The sequence below is a fragment of the Amblyraja radiata genome, chromosome 31, assembly GCF_010909765.2.
Source record: "Amblyraja radiata isolate CabotCenter1 chromosome 31, sAmbRad1.1.pri, whole genome shotgun sequence".
Classification (NCBI taxonomy): domain Eukaryota; kingdom Metazoa; phylum Chordata; class Chondrichthyes; order Rajiformes; family Rajidae; genus Amblyraja; species Amblyraja radiata.
In genome coordinates this window covers 27,339,657-27,359,418 of record NC_045986.1, presented here as the reverse complement: position 1 = coordinate 27,359,418, position 19,762 = coordinate 27,339,657, and the positions used below count along the sequence as shown (strand labels likewise).

Genomic DNA, 19,762 nt, shown 5'->3' with positions numbered 1-19,762 from the left:
GCAAAGAATCAGATCTCTAGCATTCATAGCAAAATAATTTGAGTATAGGAGCAGGGAGGTTCTACTGCAGTTGTGCAGGGTCTTGGTGAGACCACACCTGGAGTATTGCGTACAGTTTTGGTCTCCTAATCTGAGGAAAGACATTCTTGCCATAGAGGGAGTACAGAGAAGGTTCACCAGACTGATTCCTGGGATGGCAGGACTTTCATATGAAGAAAGACTGGATAGACTCAGTTTGTACTCGCTAGAATTTAGAAGATTTGAGGGGGGATCTTATAGAAACTTACAAAATTCTTAAGGGGTTGGACAGGCTAGATGCAGGAAGATTATTCCCGATGTTGGGGAAGTCCAGAACTAGGGGTCACAGTTTAAGGATAAGAGGGAAGTCTTTTAGGACCGAGATGAGAAAATCATTTTTACACAGAGAGTGGTGAATCTGTGGAATTCTCTGCCACAGAAGGTAGTTGAGGCCAGTTCATTGGCTATATTTAAGAGGGAGTTAGATGTGGCCCTTGTGGCTAAAGGGATCAGGGGGTATGGAGAGAAGGCAGGGATGGGATACCGAGTTGGATGATCAGCCATGATCATATCGAATGGCGGTGCAGACTCGAAGGGCCGAAAGGCCTACTCCTGTACCTATTATCTATGTTTCTATGTTTCTTGCTCTCCGACGAAGGTACGATCTGACAGCGCCCAACCCCCACCCTCGGGCCATCCCTCTGATAACAAGTGGGAGAAAGCAGTGGGTGGGACTGGGGCATTTCCGCATGCCATCCCCACCCCCCCCCCCCATCCCCATCGGCCACTGAGCATCAACAATCAGGCGTTGGAGAAAATGTGAAAAAAATCGCAATGGGTCAGTGGTTGATCGATTGGTAGGATTCATGTAAAAGCAAAGTAACTCTCGAGGATGAAGAGATGATCGATCCACTTGATCCACTCCCCCTGTTACTGGAGTTGCGGACAGTGATGGATGATCGGACAATGTAATGAACTATTGAACACGAACTGAGCAGGGATGCTGGCTGCTGACGAAGCCATTCTTGTGAATGTGCAATCCAAGATGGCTCCCGTGCAATCCAAGATGACTGTGTCTGTGTGTGTGCGCGTGTGTGTGTGCGCGTGTGTGTGTGCGAGTGTGTGTGTGCGCGTGTGTGTGTGCGTGAGTGCGCGTGTGTGCGTGTGTGTGTGTCTGTGTGTGTGCGCATGTACGTGTGCCTGTGTGTGTGCGTGTGCGTGTGACAGATGTCACAGAAGTGAATCTGCAATCACACATTACAATCGCGCCACTCTTTTAAATCTCTATCGGGCACAAACATTCTGTACACTGTGGACGGCTCAATTGGAATCATGTAATTGTCTTTCCATTGACTGGTTAGAACGCAGAAATTGATTTTCACCGTACCTTTGTTCACGTTACAATAAAAACTAAACTCAATTGAAGCCATTTAGAACGGAGACGAGGAAACACTTTTTCTCACAGAGAGTGGTGAGTCTGTGGAATTCTCTACCTCAGAGGGCGGTGGAGGCCGGTTCTCTGGATGCTTTCAAGATAGAGCTAGATAGGGCTCTTAAAAATAGCGGAGTCAGGGGATATAGGGAGAAGGCAGGAACGGGGTACTGATTGGGGATGATCAGCCATGATCACATTGAATGGCGGTGCTGGCTCGAAGGGCCGAATGGCCTACTCCTGCACCTATTGTCTATTCCAAAAACCATTGTCCTTTTAGTCAAATAGTGCTCGCTTGCATGCAGTTTTAAATCCACTTTTTCTTTGTTGTGGTCAGAGTCCCAACTGACTCCCCGTGTTGATTTGAAGATCTTGATTATTGCACTGGATGTATCTTTTCCATTCCGACACTTCCAGAACAGCATTTGGTGCACCAGTGTTATATCTTGGCCTTTTTACCCAAACCCAAAGCACAATTGTCACTGTATGAGTAAGAACTGCAGATGCTGTATAAAATCGAAGGTAGACACAAAATGCTGGGGTAACTCAGCGGGTGAGGCAGCATCTATGGAGTGAAGGAAATAGGCGACGTTTCGGGTCGAGACCCTTCTTCAGACTCTAATTAAAGGACGTTTAAAGGATTCCAGAATTAAAGGACGTTCTTTTAGGAAGATGAGGAGAAATTTCTTCAGTGAATCTGTGGAATTCTTTCCCACAGACAGCTGTGGAGGTCAAGTCAGTGGATATTTTTAAGGCAGAGATAGATAGATTCTTGATTAGCACAGTTGTCAGAGGTTATGGGGAGAAGGCAGGAGAATGGGGTTTGGCGGGAGAGATAGATCAGCCATGATTGAATGGCGGGGTAGACTTGATGGGCCGAATGGCCTAATTCTGCTCCTATTACTGATGACTGCCATAATGCAAGAGTTAATCGTCCAGGACATCTTTCTTCTTTGTGATGCCCGTCCCTTGCGGGTACCAGCTTTGGTTCTTCAGTTGATGGCACTCAGTACATCACATGAGCGTGCACAAGAAGCCAACTCCAGTTTTAGAGTGGGGTTATTTTAAATGCTGACAGCCAGAAAAATGGTGTGTTATGAACGATCGGCTATGGTTGTCATCGGGGAAGCAGATGTTTTAAGAAAACTAGAGATTCATTTCCAGAGGTCAGCAGTTGGCTCGGCTTGCTGCTTTTGATGTGATTCAATCAGTCCCAATCTAAATCCAGCATTCTCACAAGACATCCCCGCGTTCAGTGATGCACTGAATCCCGGTGGATCCACACACACACACTACAATCATTAAGAATGGGCCACAAAGCATCCTCCACCATAATTCTCAACCCTCGTGTTGTACAAGGCTGCGTTCTCAACTCCTGACTATATACTCCCAATACACTCGTGACTGCTCTGCCAAATCTTGCTCTGATTCCATTTCCAAGTTAGCGGATGACACCACGGGAGTGGGCCTGAACTCAAAACCACGATGAGATGGACAACTTAGTAACACATGGCGTCAGGACAACAACCTCTCCCTCAACGTCAGCAAGACTAAGCATCGGGGAACGGGGTGAAGTTCAAGCTTGTTCCATGTCAGTGGTGCTGAGGTTGGACATGGCTGAAAGCTTCTCGTTCCCAGGTGTAGTATTAATAAATATTTGTCCGGCAGAAAATAAAAAAGCTTGAAAGCAAGTACCATCATATTCAAGAATAGCTTCTTCCCCCCTGTTAGACTTAACTGGACCTTTCATATGCGAAGGATGAATTTCCAATCTTCCAATCTACCCTGTTGCACCCCTTGCACTTTTTCTTCTCATCTGCACTTTCTGTGTAGCTGTAGCATTCTGTTGATCTTCTCTTTTGCATTACAGGTCCACCGCCGATCCAGCAACTGGTGGTCCTGCGCCTCCTTTAACCCAGACCAGATTACCAGAGTGTACTTAAAATTCCCGAAATTCCCTCGAAAATGTGGCGCCTGGGCTGGGTGAGGCGGACAATCTCCGCCGATCCTTCTCTCCAGAGATGCTGCCTGTCCCGCTGAGCTACTCCAGCTTTTTGTGTCTCCTTCATCGGGACTTCTGCGGATCGAATTTGCCTCCTGCGGCCGGTGCTCTGGAACGCCGGCCCGGCCAGAGACAGCAACTCCGTCCCCATCCTGAGGCCGGGGCTCTGGAATTTCAGCCGGGCCAGAGCCAGTAGATCCGTTTCCCCATAGCCGGCTTCCGAGGCCGATATCTCAGTCCCTCGGCTGCCTGGGCCGACCGTTCCGGTACCCGTTGGACTCCTCTCGGAGGCCGTGACCTCTGTTGGTCCGGCAAAACGAATATTCCAGAAAGGCTCTGGAACTAAGGACGCCGGAAGTGTGTTGGTGGACCTGTAGCTGGTGGTACGATTTGCATGGATAGTAAGCAACGTCAAGTAAAGGTGCCTATAATAAACTTCATATATATCCCATTAATCAATACTTCAAACTAGTGGAACTTCCTATAGACAATAGGTGCAGGAGTAGAGGCCATTCGGCCCTTCGAGCCAGCACCGCCATTCAAAGTGATCATGGCTGATCATCCCCAATCAGTACCCCGTTCCTGCCTTCTCCCCATATCCCTGACCCCGCTATCTTTAAGAACCCTATCTAGCTCTCTCTTGAAAGTTTCCAGAGAGCCGGCCTCCACCGCCCTCTGAGGCAGAGAATTCCACAGACTCACAACTCTCTGTGAGAAAATGTGTTTCCTCGTCTCCGTTCTAAATGGCTTACCCCTTATTCTTAACTACTCGCGACCATACAGGCGTCACCCCGCGACTTGTCGCGGGGTGACGCCTGTATGGCCGTGAGTAGTCGCCCAAAGAGTCGCACCTTTTTCTGGTCGCCGCTGGATTTTCAACATGTTGAGAATTTCTGTTCCTGTGCATCAACACCAATCCATGCTCATTGTAAGCTACACTTCATAGAAATCATACTAGATTCAGCTAAAAATTACCACATACACATCTGTAAGCATTTATAATGGAAAAGCTTATCTAACGAAGAATCACCTAAAGTTCTTTTGAGAAATTGTATCCCTATTTTTCCAAGAAGCTGAAAGTCACATTGTCTAAAAAAAAAGGAAATGGCTTACTTTAAAAGGTCTAAAGCATGTCCATGTTTGACTGCCAGCATAGTGGGCTGAGGGGCATGTTTCTGTGATGTGCTTTGAATTGAATTGAATTGAATTGAATCCTTTATTTGTCATTGCTGCTGTTCCATGTTGTGTATCTTCAGCACCACGATTCCAAATTGATTGGCCGAGTAGCATTTTTTGTTGGTGTGCCTTTCGTACCTTCATTCCAGCTTTGATTTAAAGGCTGCAGCTTTTTTGCAGCATGCCTGTGGTTTGGCTGGGCTTCCACACCACGCAGGGGGCAGCTTCCCGTCAGCTCTGCTGTCTCAGCACACGTGCAGAGGGGACGATTTACCGCCTTGCCACCGCGAGGCTTCCCCGAGGTTTTCTTTCCCGTGACCTGACTTCAGCTCATTCCTGGACTCTGAGCTCAGCTCGGATTCCTCAGCTCCGAGCACCATGCCTTGTAGCCAACCTTGGAGGCATCCACAACTGCTCCCCTTCTGGCCATTCTCCAGACACTGCCTGCCCTATTTATTCTCAGTCCAACCCGTAGTTTAGAGACACAGCAGGTAGGGAGGCACGGTGGTCCAGCGGTAGAGTTGCTGCCTTACAGCGCCAGAGACCCAGGTTTGAGCCTGACTACCGGTGCTGCCTGTATGATGTCTGTACCTTCTCCCCGTGACCGCGTGGGTTGTCTGCGCTTTCCTCCCGCACATCAAAGGCGTTATAGGCTTGTAGGATAATTGGCATTGGTAAAATTGTAAATTGTCCCTGGTGTGTAGGACTCAAGATTCAAGAGAGTTTATTGTCATGTGTCCCAGATAGGACAATGAAATTCTTGCTTTGCTTCAGCACAACAGAATATTGCAGGCATACATAAATACAGAACAGATCAGTGTGTCCATATACCATTGAATATATATATACACACATAAATAAGCATATAAAGTGCAATAGGGTATTAAAGTTCAGATTTTTGTTTGAGTTGAGTTTAATGATCTGATGGCTGTGGGGAAGAAGCTGTTCCTTAGCCTGGATGTTGCAGATTTCAGGCTCCTGTACCTTCTACCTGAAGGTAGCAGGGAGATGAGTGTGTGGCCAGGATGGTGTGGGTCCTTGATGATGTTGCCAGCCTTTTTGAGGCAGCGACTGTGGTAGATCCCCTCGATGGTAGGGAGGTCAGAGCCAATGATGGACTGGGCAGTGTTTACAACTTGTTAGTGTACGGGGTGATCGCTGGTCGGCACGGACTCGATGGGCAAAGGGCCTGTATCCACACTGTACATAATCGATAGTCTAAAGCATAGAAACAGGCCCTTCGGCCCAACGAGTCCACACCAACCATTGATCACCTGTTTACACTATTTACACTTGTACTACTCTCTCATCCACTCCCTACAGCTTATGGCAGCCAATTAACCCACAAACCGGAGCACCAGGAGGAAACCCACGCGGTCACAGGGAGAATGTGCAAACTCCATACAGACAGCACCCGAGGTCGGAGTTGAACCCGGGTCTCTGGCGTTCTACCAGCTGCGCCCCTGTGTTGCCCCTCTTCTCAACCCTCTATCTGAATCTGTGTGAAACATGCAAATACAGGGCAATTGCTGCCACTCCGTGCCTTGTTCACAACTCCAGTTCCCTTCTCACTCCACGCGAGGCCCATCCTAATACCCTCTGGTTCATATGTAGCTGACTGCACCTTAGTAAAACCCAGCTACAATACAGATGTGGCTTCCGTACCTCGGTCTTCATAATACGTTAGAGAGGGAACATAAATCTAGTTGAAGAAACCCAAACCACCGGATATTAACCACACCATGAACAAAAGGTGAGAACAATTGGCAACAAAAACGATATTACTCAGGCAACATTTTGAGAAGAGCATATGGGAGCCAGAAAGATAGCCAGGAAGTCAGTCATGTTGCTGTTTTATAGGGCTCTGACCAGGCAGCATTTGAAGTATTGCGTGCAGTTCTGGTCGTCCCATTGCAGGAAGGATGTGGAGGCTTCAGGGAGGGTGGGGAAGAAGTTTTTTTCAGAATGACACCTGGATGGGAGAGTATTAGCTGGAAGGAGAGGCTGGATAAACGTGGATTGTTTTTATCAGGAGTGTCGGAGTCGGAGGGGAGACATAATAGAATCATATAAAATGAAGGTGGACAAAAGTGCTGGAGAAACTCAGCGGGTGCAGCAGCATCCATGGAGCGAAGGAAATAGGCAACGTTTCGGGCCGAAACCCAAAGGAAATAGGTAACGTTTCGGGCCGAAACCCAGAAGGGTTTCGGCCCGAAACGTTGCCTATTTCCTTCGCTCCATAGATGCTGCTGCACCCGCTGAGTTTCTCCAGCTTTTTTGTCTATTGTCTATAATGTACTGTAACATGAAAGTGGCAATGCCTGCGGGATGCCTTGTGGGCCGAAGGGCCTTGTTCCTGTGCTCTACTGTTCCCTGTATGAAGGAAGCTGGGGGGCAAATAGACAAATGGCGATTAAAATAGCGAGAAGGTGGCAAACCAACAAAGAATCCTTTGTTGGGGTTATTTCTCTGTGAAGCAATGTGCCTGATGGTTTTCCAAATGCGTGGTCAGTGCAGGCTGCTGCAGCCAGAGAAAGCAAACGCCCACATTGTAGAAACATTGCGGGAGGCAGCGGCTGCAAGTGGTGGAAGGTCAGCTCACGGGTGTGATTGGCAAGAAGCCAGCAGCCACCCAGCTCGCTCTTGCCGAGCGGACAGCTCGCCGCGCTCTTCTGCAGAACAAGCACCCAGAGGCATCAATGGATGTTTCTGCAGGATTTATGTAGGAAGGAGCTGGATGGTTTAAACCGAAGATAGACACACACAAAAAAAGCTGGAGTAACTCAGCGGGACAGGCAGCATCTCTGGGGAGAAGGAATGGGAGACGTTTCAGGTTTGAGGAAGGGTCTCGACCCAAAACGTCACCTATTCCATTTCTCCAGGTACGATTCCAGACCAACTGAGTTACTCCAGCTTTTTGTGTCTATCTTCGGTTTAAACCAGCATCTGCAGTTTCATCCTACACACTGATCGCCCGGCACAGAGACTGCTTCGTGTTCGATCGAGGATGATTTGCACGCTTGTAACACAATGCTGGAGTAACTTAGCGGGTCAGGCAGCATCACTGGAGAAAAGGAATAGGTGGCGTTTCAGGTTACGTCTGAAGAAGGGTCTCGACCCGAAATGTCGCCTATTCCTTCTCTCCAGAGTTGCTGCCTCACCCACCGAGTTACTCCAGCATTTTGCGTCTATCTGTACTGTTCTATGATCCATAAGATGCCTGTGGATGATGTGAACATGATGCAGACCAGCTACCACTGTCTTCATAGACCAGAGTCATAGAGTCTAGGCCAACGGCGAGGAAGTCCAAGATGCCTGGACCACAGAGTACACGCATATGCACACACTCACACTCACTCACACGCAAGCACTTGCACAAGTGACCAGAGCTATGCCTTCAATATGGCTTCTAAAAATGGATCCTGACCCGAAACGTCGCCTGTCCATTCCCTCCACAGATGCTGCCTGGCCAGCTGAGTTCCTCCAGCACTCTGTGTTTTGATCCAGATCCCAGCATCTGCAGTTCTTTTTGCCTGCGGGCTTTCGGTACGCTGTGGGTCGGTCCGTGGAAGGACGTGGCATTGTAATCGTGGGGACTGTGACGTCCCACAGCGACCCAGCTTTTGTAGTTGCAGCTAATTCAACCAGTATGAAACCTAACCCAGAATGAGCCTCCCTCAGTAATCATTCATCTGATCCTTCTCTTTCACTTACACCAAAGGCATCGTACGCTGCTAACAACAAAGCTGAAACCACACCACTCAATCCAACTTTCCTGAATCAAAGCAAAGGGTTGGCAGTCAGCCTGCAATTATAACATGAACAGGGACCAAGTGAGTCAGGAGTGTTTAATTGTCATATCTACTGGCAATGGGACGATGACATTCCTACTTGCTGCAGCAGCACTCCAGCCCTGTAAACACAATACATACCAATAACATATAATTTTAAAATTCAATAAAGTAAAGAGCCCCCAATACCAGTGGAAATAAAATACAAGAAGATTGACACCACATGCTGGAGTAACTCAGGAGGTCAGGTAGCATCTCTGGAGAGAAGGAATAGGGGATGTTACGGGTCGAGACATTTCATCAGAGGAGAGGGAAACTAGAGGCATGGGAAGGTTCGGAACAAAGCAGAGTTTGCGACGATGGCTCAGGAAAGGTGGAGCCCACAATGGTCCATTGTTGGCTGAGGACAAGGTGATAACGAAGGAATACAAACGGCAAACACGCAAACTCCTCAGTGCAACCAAAGACAGGCCAGAGTTGAGTGTGACCCAGTGTTGTGTTGTGTTCAACAGCCTGTTGGTTGTTGGGAAGATGCTAGTCTTGAACCTAAAAGAGGGTGGTGAATCTGTGGAATTCATTGCCACAAACGGCTGTTGGATATTTCTAAAGCGGATTTGGACAGATTCTTGATTGGTAAAGGTGTCATGGGGTTATGGGGAGAAGGCAGGAGAATGCGGTTGAGAGAGAGCGAGAGGGATAAATCAGCCATGATTGATGGCGGAGTAGGCTTGATGGGCCAAATGGCCTAATTCTGCTCTGATAACTTACGAAGCTATGAATGTGGTGATCGCGGCTCCTGTACCTTCTTCTCGATGGTAAGAACGAAGCGCGAGCGAGGCCAGGGCGGTGTGGGTCTGTGATGATATTGGAAGCCTCGCGGTAGTGGAGCCTCGGCAACAGTGGAGCCTCGGCGGCGGCGGTGGAGCCTCGCGGCGACTGCGAAACCTCGCGGTCGATGAGAGTGCGGGGGAACTGCCCTGAGGGGGGTGGGGAGGGGAAGGACAATGGAGGCCCTGGCGTGGGGGGACTGCCGTGAGGGAGGGTGAAGAACAATGGGGAGGGAGGGGGGTGTGGGGGGAGAACGATGGACAATGGGAACCTGGTGTGGGGGAGGGAGGGGATTTACAAAGGAGGAGCCGCGTACTTTGTAACTTTGTCAGGGTATGCAAACGAAGAATTTCACTGTGCCTTGTCACATGTGACAATAAAGTATTCCATTCCATTGCTATTTGAGGCAGTGCCTCCTGGACATCGCTGATGGTGAGCAGGTCAGTGCCCATGATGAGCCACTTTTTACCACCTTATGTAACCTCCTTCATTCATGGGCACACACGTTGCGAACCAGGTCATGATGCAACCAGGTAATGAAACTAGGTTCGATCCTGACTACGGGTGCTGTATGTACGGAGTTTGCACGTTCTGCCTGTGACCGTGTGTTGTTTCTCCGCGCACTCCGGTTCCCCCCCACACTCCAAACGTTTGTAGGTTTGTAAATTTGTAAATTGTCCCTAGTGTGTCGAATAATGTTTGGGTGATCGCTTATCAGCAGGGACTGGGTGGGCCGAAGAGCCTGTTTCCGCGCTGTATCTCTAGTCTAAAGTCCTTAAAGTCTTTGGGATGTGGGGTCCAAACAACTGACATCCTTTCTGAAGTTTCATAAATTGGACACCATTGTCGGATGGAGTTGATTTACTATAGGGAGGTTGCACGCAGTCGAGGTCACGACCCGTGACACTTACTGTTGCCACGCAACGCCAACTGGAGTACAAGCGGTGAACTGCAGGTAAGCATTTACTATGACTGCCAGCACAGCGGGCCCTTCTTCTGGACCAGCGCCCGGACTCGCGGATCCCGGGCTGTCTATCCCTGCGGCCGGGGGTGGGAGGGAGGGGGGGGGGGAAGGAGGGGGTTATTAGGAGGGGGTCGGAAGAGGTCAGGGTGTCGGTGCAGCGCGGTCAGTGACCCTGGGTGGGCGGAGGGAGCAGACCGTTGCCCAGAGCTGACGTTGCCCAGAGCCTTGGCCCCGCTTCACCCGGCCCCGTGTGTTGGCGCTGCCGATCCACAGCCCCTGACAGTGCGGCCCACAGAGGGAGATGGGGCGGAGGGCGGCCGTGGCCGGACAGCGCTGACCCCAGGGGGGGAGAGTGGGGGCTGTCCCGAGGGATCCGCTCCTTCGGCCGCTTACACCTTGGTGCTCGGGTTCAGAGCAAAGATACTAGAGCATTTGGTTCTGAGCGTTTAGTCACCCCAATAAATAACCCCACAATATTGCAATCAAATTGCTCTGATTTTGTGTTCGTTTTATTTAGCGAAGGATTATCGAGATGGTGCTGTTTGGACACGACAATGAATGCGGCTATTCGTCGCGGATTGTAAAAGACGCTACACCATGAGATAACACCAGTTTAAACCTGATACCTTCCCGCTATCAATGACAGCATCCACAATTATTCACAGCGCAAAAATGATAATTTCTGGGGTTTGTAACAGGAAAGAAAGTACGCGTTTCGTGTGTTAACAGTGTATACCAAGGCCGCCATGTCCTCCACATGGATTGAGCTGCTCCGTGCGTCACGCCCTTTGACCCGATGACCTTACGTGCAACCCCCCTATAACATCCTTCCTTTTGCATTCCAGGTGCCTATTTATAAAGCCAAGTACAGATTCGATGCGCCTTTTTGGAAAGCAGCTGCAACAGCTCATTCTGCCTCGCACAGATTTCAAGGTTTAGCATGATTACATTTATGGAGATACAATAGACTGCAGATGATGGAGCCTAGAGCAAAACACCAAAGTGCTGGAGGAACTCAGTGTGTCAGGCAGCATCCGTGGAAAGAATGGACAGACAAACATTTCTTCAGACTTCCAACATGAAATGTTGTCCTCCTTTAGACTTTAGACGTACAGCGCGGAAACAGGCCCTTCGGCCCACCGAGTCTGCGCCGACCAGCGATCATCCTATACACTAGCACTATCCTACACACTATCACCAACAGTTTGTCATGTAATAATGAAAGGAAAGACATTAAGCTAGGACTGCCAGTACACTGAGATCACCCCTTGTACACCTGGCACATTCTTAGAGTCATACAGCTTGGAAACAGGTCCTTCGGCCCAACCATTCTATGCTGAGCAAAGTGCCCAATCTACGCTAGTCCCATTTATCTGCCATTTGGTCCATATCCCTCAATCCCCGAGACCACACCTGGAGTATTGCGTACAGTTTTGGTCTCCCAATCCGAGGAAAGACATTCTTGCCATAGAGGGAGTACAGAGAAGGTTCACCAGACTGATTCCTGGGATGGCAGGACTTTCATATGAAGAAAGACTGGATAGACTCGACTTGTACACGCTAGAATTCAGAAGATTGAGGGGGAATCTTATAGAAACTTACAAAATTCTTAAGGGGTTGGACAGGCTAGATGCAGGAAGATTATTCCCGATGTTGGGGAAGTCCAGAACTAGGGATCACAGTTTAAGGATAAGAGGGAAGTCTTTTAGGACCGAGATGAGAAAATCATTTTTTACACAGAGAGTGGTGAATCTGTGGAATTCTCTACCACTGAAGGTAGTTGAGGCCAGTTCATTGGCTATATTTAAGAGGGAGTTAGATGGGGAACCTTGTGGCTAAAGGGATCAGGGGGTATGGAGAGAAGGCAGGGATGGGATACTGAGTTGGATGATCAGCCATGATCATATTGAATGGCGGTGCAGGCTCGAAGGGCCGAATGGCCTACTCCTGCACCTATTTTCTATGTTTCTAAACCTTTTCTATCACATACCTGTCCAGATGTATTTTACATGCTGTTACTGTACCTGCTTCAACTACTTCCTTTAGCACCTCCATGTACCCACCATCATGTGGGTGGAAAAGTCGCCCCTCCGTTTCTTATAGAATCTTACCGCTCCCACCTTAAACCCACGTCCTGTTTCTTAATCCCAACCCCTGGGTAAAAGACTCTATGCATTCACCCTATCGATTCCCCTCATACACCATCGTAAAGTCAAAATATCGTAAGCCGAAGTCAAGGAGCATCTGTACACCTCTATAAGAGCAGCGTTAGCCTCCTGTGCTCCAAGGAATAAAGTCCTAACTTGCCCAACCTCTCCCGACAGTTCAGGCGATCAAGTCCAGGCAACATCCTCGTAAATCTTCTCTCCACTCTTTCCAGCTTAACAACATTCTTCCTGTTTAAGAAGGAACTGCAGATGCTGGAAAATCGAAGGTAGACAAAAGTGCTGGAGAAACTCAGCGGGTGAGGCAGCATCTATGGAACGAAGGAAATAGGCAACGTTTCGGGCCGAAACCCTTCGGGTTTCAGCCCGAAACGTTGCCTATTTCCTTTGCATGTACACTAGAACTATCCTACACACACACATGAGGGACAATTTACAATCTTACTGAAGCCAATTAACCTTCAAACCTGCAGGCCTTTGGAGTGTAGGAGGAAACCAGAGGAAAAAAACACCGCTGTCACGGGGAGAACGTACTGACAGCACCCGTGGTCAGATTCGAACCGGGGTCTCTGGCGCCGTGAGGCAGCAACTCTACCTCTGGCTCCTCTTCCTTTCTTCTTCCCACCCTACATTAGTCTGAAGAAGGGTTTCGGCCCGAAACGTTGCCTATTTCCATCACTCCATAGATGCTGCCTTAACTGCTGAGTTTCTCCAGCACTTTTGTCAACATTCTTCCTGTAGCAGGGTGACCAAAAATGAACCTCGTAATTTGGATGGTACTGACCTCAGAATTTAAAACAAAATTCCAATGCATCTTTTGGCTGATGGTGGGCTAGCTAAACTTTACATTTTCACTTACCTCCAAGTGATTCTGAACCCCGGCAACAGGCTGGTGTGAAGGAGTTTTCATGACTCCACTGTCAAGAATGGAATAAAGTATTGGTGTTTGTTTTTTTTACATGGATAACAAAAGTAATGTGCAATGAAGAATATAAATTCATTAGTTCATAAGCGATAGATGAATTAGGCCATTCGGCCCATCAAGTCTACACCACCATTCGATAATGGCTGATCTATCTCTCCCTCCTAACCCCATTCTCCTGCCTTCTCCCCATAACCACTGACACCCATACTAATCAAGAAATGTGTAGGAAGGAACTGTAGATGCTGGTTTACACGGAAGATAGACAAAATGCTGGAGTAACTCAGCGGCTCAGGCAGCATCTCTGGAGACAAGGAATAGGTGACGTTTCTGGTCTTGATCATTATGTTATACATTGTCATTAGGACCTAAATGGGACTCATTGTTAGAGGAATGGAAATTAATTCAACAGTAGATAAATAGTTTGATAGAATGAAAGGATATGGAGTCGGAGCAGAAGATTGGACTGCTTTGTGAAACAATGGATGATTACTTAGAAGAACACAGGTGTGTGCAACTGTGACGTTTCAGACACTTAGACAGGTACATGGATAGGAAAGGTTTGGTAGGATATGAGCCAGGTACAGGCAATTGGGACTAGCTTGGTTAAGCTCGTTCTTCAGACCTGGGAAGGAAGGTCCCAAACCGAAACATCACCCATCCTTTTTACTCCAGAGATGCTGCCTGACCCACTGAGTTACTCCAGCACTTTGTGTCTATCTATGTCCACACCACTGGGTTGTAAGCCGCCCAAGCGGAACATGTGGTGCTGTTCCTCCAATTTACATTTGGCATCACTCTAGCAATGGAGGATGAGAGGGTATCTCATTGAAACATATAAGATTGTTAAGGGTTTGGACACGCTAGAGGCAGGAAACATGTTCCCGATGTTGGGGGAGTCCAGAACCAGGGGCCACAGTTTAAGAATAAGGAGTAAGCCATTTAGAACGGAGACGGGGAAACACTTTTTCTCACAGAGAGTGGTGAGTCTGTGGAATTCTCTGCCTCAGAGGGCGGTGGGGGCAGGTTCTCTGGATGCTTTCAAGAGAGAGCTAGATAGGGCTCTTAAAAATAGCGGAGTCAGGGGATATGGGGAGAAGGCAGGAACGGGGTACTGATTGGGGATGATCAGCCATGATCACATTGAATGGCGGTGCTGGCTCGAAGGGCCAAATGGCCTACTCCTGCACCTATTGTCTATTGTCTCTGACTAAAGAAATTTCTCCTCATCTCCTTTCTAAAAAGAACGTCCTTTAATTCTGAGGCTGAGGCCTCTAGTCCTAGACTCTCCCACGAGTGGAAACATCCTCTCCACATCCACTCTGTCCAAGCCTTTCACTATTCTCACTGCACCCCTGGATCCCTCTGCTGTACAACACACCCCAGAGCTCTACCATTCACTCAGTGAAGGCAACACTGCATTTCCCTTTGGCCGTGCTGAGTTTGCGACTGTGGGCCGAATGGCCTATTCCTGCACCTATTGTCTATTGAGGAGGGCCCAGGACAGAAAGGTCAGTGTGGGAATGGGAAGGGGTGTTAAAGTGATTAGCAACCGGGAGATCCAGCAGGCCTTGACGGACCGAGAGCAAGTGTTGGGGCGATGTTTACTTTAGACCACGGCGGGGATCGGCTGTGAGGAATTGTCTTCTAAATGTCTTATGGCCGAGGTGGCGCCTTCCACCCACCTGTAGTTGGTGCCGCAGTACTGGAAATAGATCAGGTAGCGAGCCGTGACCGCCATCGGCCTGTCTGTCCCTCTGTCTCCCTCCTGTCTCTCTCTCTGTCCTTCTCTCCCGCCGGTCCGCCTGCTCACTGGAGCGACAGCAGCCCAACAGGCCCCCAGAGCCAGACACCAAATACCTGTAATCAAAAGCCAAATACCAACAGACCACCTACAAGTAAGACCATGTGAAGTAAACACTATTCTGGTTTGTAGTATGACTGTTGGAGTGAATTCCCGACTTCTGTTGGCGCTGTGTTTTAATGTTTGTGGCGAATTGACGCGGGCGGTGTTTGGGCAGCGTTGCTAGTTTCCCCCATTGCGGCAGATAGGGCGGATTCCCGGTCCTTCCATCGGCGGCGGCGCGTGACTGACATCATCACCAGTTGTGGCGGGCCGGCGGCGCGGCTGTGGTGAAGGAGCTGCTGCTGCTGCATCGCCCGGGTTGCGGGTTCGATTCCGATGGCCGCCCTTAGGGATGTCAGCTTCGGGCAGCATAGCAGACGGTGGAAGCCTACTTCCTGCGTGGAGTACGTTGCATTTTAATAGGGAACTGGTTTACTCACGCTAATTCCACAGCTCCTTGACTGTATTTTCCTGTCCCTTTAGTTTTTATTTCACAGCTCCCAATTCCCTTCAATATGCCCAAACAATCTCTCGGTCTTTACTCACTGAGTAAATCTACCTGGGAAAACATAATCTAAGACCTTTCCCACCCCAGTCATAACTTCTCCCCACACCCTCAGTCACAAGGTTCAAGCTTTAAAGACAGGAACAACTCTTCCCCTCTGTTATTAGGCTTATGAACGGTCCTTCCATAAGTCAGGTACTGTCCGTTTCACCTCTACCCCATTGTGGACATTGGACTTTGTCTCTGGAACTGTTACGCCATAATGAAGATAGACACAAAACGCTGGAGTAACTCGGAGGGACAGGCAGCGTTTCGGGTCGAGGCCCTTCCCAAGACTGTTGAGGATAGTCAATAGTCAATACTGCTCTACATCGGTGAGACCAAGCATAGGCTTGGCGATCGCTTCGCCGAACACCTCCGCTCGGTTTGCAATAACCAACCTGATCTCCCGGTGGCTCAGAACTTCAACTCCCCCTCCCATTCCGAATCCCACCTTTCTGTCCTGGGCCTCCTCCATGGCCAGAGTAAATTGGAGGAGCAACACCTCATATTTCGCTTGGGCAGTTTGCACCCCAGCGGTATGAACATTGACTTCTCTAATTTCAGGTAGTCCCTACTTTCTCCTCCCCTTCTCAACTCTCCCTCAGCCCACTGGCTCCACCTCTCCCTTTCTTCTTCCTGCCCCCACATCAGTCTTAAGAAGGGTTTCGACCCGAAACATTGCCTATTTCCTTCGCTCCATAGATGCTGCCTCACCCGCTGAATTTCTGCAGCATTTTTGCGAAGTTTCCCCTCTTTTGTTGAGCGATGATGATGATGATGCTATAAGATCTTTGATGATGATGGTGTAGAGTGTGAAGGGACACGCACCTTCATGCTTCAGTCTGAAAAAAACATCACCCGTTCCTTCTATCCAGAGATGCTGCCTGTCCCACTGAGTTACTCCAGCATTTAGTGTCCATCTTCGGTGTAGACTATCATCTGTGTGTGTGTATATGTGTGTGTTTATATGTGTATATATATATGTGTGTGTGTGTGTGTGTATATATATATATAAATATGTGTCTGTGTGTGTATATGTGTGTGTATATATATATATATAATTTCTCGTTTATTATATTGTTTAGAATGTACTATGTTTACATATTAGGTTGTGCTGCTGCAAGTAAGAATTTCATTGTTCTATCTCGGACATACGACAACAAAATACTCTTGACTTTCAACTCTCCAGGGCACCAGGAAATTTCGCGCCTGTATCAATGATGGCCGCCCCCTGAGCGGTCACAGCGCCAGCCAGCCAGACGGCGGGGCGGGGCGGAGGGCGGGGCGCCCCTGGGCTGACTGGCAGCTGCATAGGCGTGGGTCGGGCTGGCGGATCCTCGTCTGCTTTAGGAAGAGACAGACAGCGAGGGAGAGAATGGCTCTGCAAGCCCGCGCCTCAAACCTTGCTCTTCTTACCATTTTGGACTAAATCAAAACCCGTTGCTCACGTTTACGTTGACGAACCGGGCGATGAACAGGCTAAATGAAGGGTGAATGCCAAACTAGAGAGAACAATACAGTCAAAATGACAGTGGATTTTGAAGAGTGTGTCAAAGACTCCCCTCGTTTCAGGTAAGCCGTGGATGGCGTTTGTGTCATTGATTCGGAGAATGGATCATTAATGTGGTTTTATATATATTGCTAATAATTCCGAGGTTGGAGCCAGGAAATGGTCAAACCTGCCTCGCCCGCTGTGACAATCCTGCTGCATTTTGAGAAGAAGAAAAAAAAATCAATGTACTGTGACTGCAACAAGGCTTAAAACGCCGAGAAGCATCACACAGTTCCACTGCATTTCTGCCCATGAGAGGAATGGTCATGGGCGTTGTGGACACATCCCCGTTAGTGCTTTGTGTCTCACTCATTGCGTTTCATTCAGTTGTGGTAAAAGGCCACAGATGCTGATGTTGCATTAGCGTTTCGTGACAGAAGTTTCCTTCAAGTAACAAAACAGGCTTGGTTGTTGGTCAGGAATGAATCTGGACGCCGTCCAAAACGATTTTCATTGAATAGGTTTTCATTTAAAAAAAATTTTTTTTTATTTTTTGTTCATATCAAATAACACAAAAAAAAAGAGTCAAAGTGCCGGTTGGTTTTACGTCGCCACGGGTGAATTGCACATCACAATTTTAGGGATAATAAAATTTGGAAAGCGGGCGAGCGGCGAAGTTTCCCCTCTTTTGTTGAGCGATGATGATGGTGTAGAGTGTGAAGGGACGCGCACCTTCATACTGGAGCCAAGGGGAGTGAGGGTGGGGGTGGCATGGGCGCCGTGGACACTGGCGCTGTGGCAGGGTGAGAAGTAGCAGCATCAGCAGCCAGGGGATGATGAGGGGAGAAGCCGGTTACGGGGGGGGAGGGAAGAGGGCAGGTGGTTATACTGGGGAGACAGACCCTTAGAGGGGAGGGAGATACAGAAAGGGGGGCTATAACTGGTTAGAGGGGAGACAGACCCGGTTTAGGGAGGGGCGGGGGGATATATCCGGCTACAGAGGGGAGGCAGACCCTGTTTTACAGGGGAGGGAGTAGGAATGCTGCCCGTTTACAGGGGGGGGGGGGGGCAGAGGAGGGGGGGGGGGTGAGGAGCCGGTTACCGGGGGAGGAGTGGAAGGGGGCAAGAGAGGGGGGGGGCAACAAGGACAAGAGGAGCAGAGGCGCCATTGCTCATGTCATTTCCCTACCACACGGTTGCCTTTGCTGCCATCATTTGTTACAGCCACATTTCTGCCAAGTGATTGTCAGCGGAGCGGCTGTGTTGGGGGAGAGGGGGGGAGAAGGTTGCCACGGGAGGGGGGAGAGGGGCGAGCTCGTCTCTCTGATCTGTTCTGTCCCGTCTGCCCACCAACCGCACAATATTCTCAGCTCCTGCATTTGCCTTTTTTTTAAACATTGGACGCGTCACCCAGCTTGAAGTTTATTATTTAATAATCTGAATTGATCCCATCACAAATTGCCTTCGTTGCAAGCAAAACGTGCAAAAACAAGTCAAAGTCATCTGGCTATCCGTGGAGGTCACATGTAGCGACCACAGAACAATGAGATTCTTGCTTTCAGCAGAATAATAGGTCTGTAAACACAATAGACATGGATAATGTCTAATAATAAAAAGGTATTCAATCGCCATAATCCTAGTGCAAACAAAAAAATCCCGGTCAGAGTCTTACAACGAGGAAACAGGCCCTTCGGCCCAACTTGCCAAACCGACTAACATCTATGCTGGTCCCACCAGCCTGCATTTGTCTCATATCCCTCTAAATCTGTCCTATCCTCGTACCTGTCTAAATGTTTCATAACGCACCCAAAGACAGCTCACATTTGTTAGTGTTGTGCAGTGTTCGAGAGCCTGATGGCTGTTGGGAAGAAGGCTCCTGTACCTTCTCACCATGGTAGGAGTGAAGTTGGTACGAGTCAGTGAAATGAGAGCGTGGTCAGTGTGGCGCGGGTCTTTGCTGATACTGGCTGGATTTTGGGAAGCAACGGCTCCACACGCTCCCTTCGATGGTGGGGAGGTCGGTAGCTGTGACGGAGCAGGCCACCAAAGATCTCTAGTAAAAAATCAGCAGTAAAAATGGCCATCTAGTCCAGGCCAGCCTATGGTCCACTCAGGCCTCCTCCCATCTTCTCTCAATGTTGCACCGGAGATGAATCCACCATTTCCATCCTGTCCACACTTCCTCCTCTGGAATACCATGCAGGAAATCCCTTCGCAGTGTAACCCCCCCCCCCCTCTCCCATCTCCCTCTCTTTGTCCAGCTTGCATTTAAATGAATCAATAATATTCACTTCAGCCACCGTGTGAGGCAGCAGTGTTCACATTCCCACCTCTACCTGATGGAGGAAATTTATTCTGAATTCCTCATCGGCACCTGGTTGACTGATACATTTAGTTTCGAGATACAGCGTGGAAACGGGCCGACCGAGTCCGCGCCGACCAGCGATCCCCGCACACTAACACTAGGGACAATTTAGCATTTTACCGAAGCCAATTAGCCTACAAACCTGTACGTCTTTGTGGTGACGTATGACCACTAGTTCGACGTTATCCCATTTTTACTCACCCACTCCCCACAC

General features: G+C 48.9%; 2 protein-coding genes across 5 annotated transcripts in view; one reads left to right on the top strand and one right to left on the bottom strand.

The window, feature by feature from the left end:
- pusl1 (pseudouridine synthase like 1) overlaps window positions 1-15,098 on the bottom strand; it is a 45,456-nt gene extending 30,358 nt beyond the window's left edge. For all 3 annotated transcript variants that reach the window (XM_033048286.1, XM_033048285.1, XM_033048287.1), the window contains exons 1-2: window positions 14,984-15,098; window positions 13,236-13,293 (exon numbers count right to left, since the gene is read on the bottom strand). In XM_033048286.1, coding sequence (XP_032904177.1) covers window positions 13,236-13,293; window positions 14,984-15,039 — 114 coding nt within the window. In that variant the 5' untranslated portion in view covers window positions 15,040-15,098. The remainder of the gene's footprint in view (window positions 1-13,235; window positions 13,294-14,983) is intronic.
- Window positions 15,099-17,010: 1,912 nt separating this feature from the next.
- The window catches only part of acap3 (ArfGAP with coiled-coil, ankyrin repeat and PH domains 3), a 168,339-nt gene continuing 165,587 nt past the window's right edge, over window positions 17,011-19,762 (top strand). For both annotated transcript variants that reach the window (XR_004416567.1, XM_033048279.1), the window contains exon 1: window positions 17,011-17,263. Coding sequence is in view for 1 of the 2 variants with exons in the window: in XM_033048279.1 (XP_032904170.1) it covers window positions 17,175-17,263 (89 nt within the window). In the remaining variant the exon portion in view is untranslated. The remainder of the gene's footprint in view (window positions 17,264-19,762) is intronic.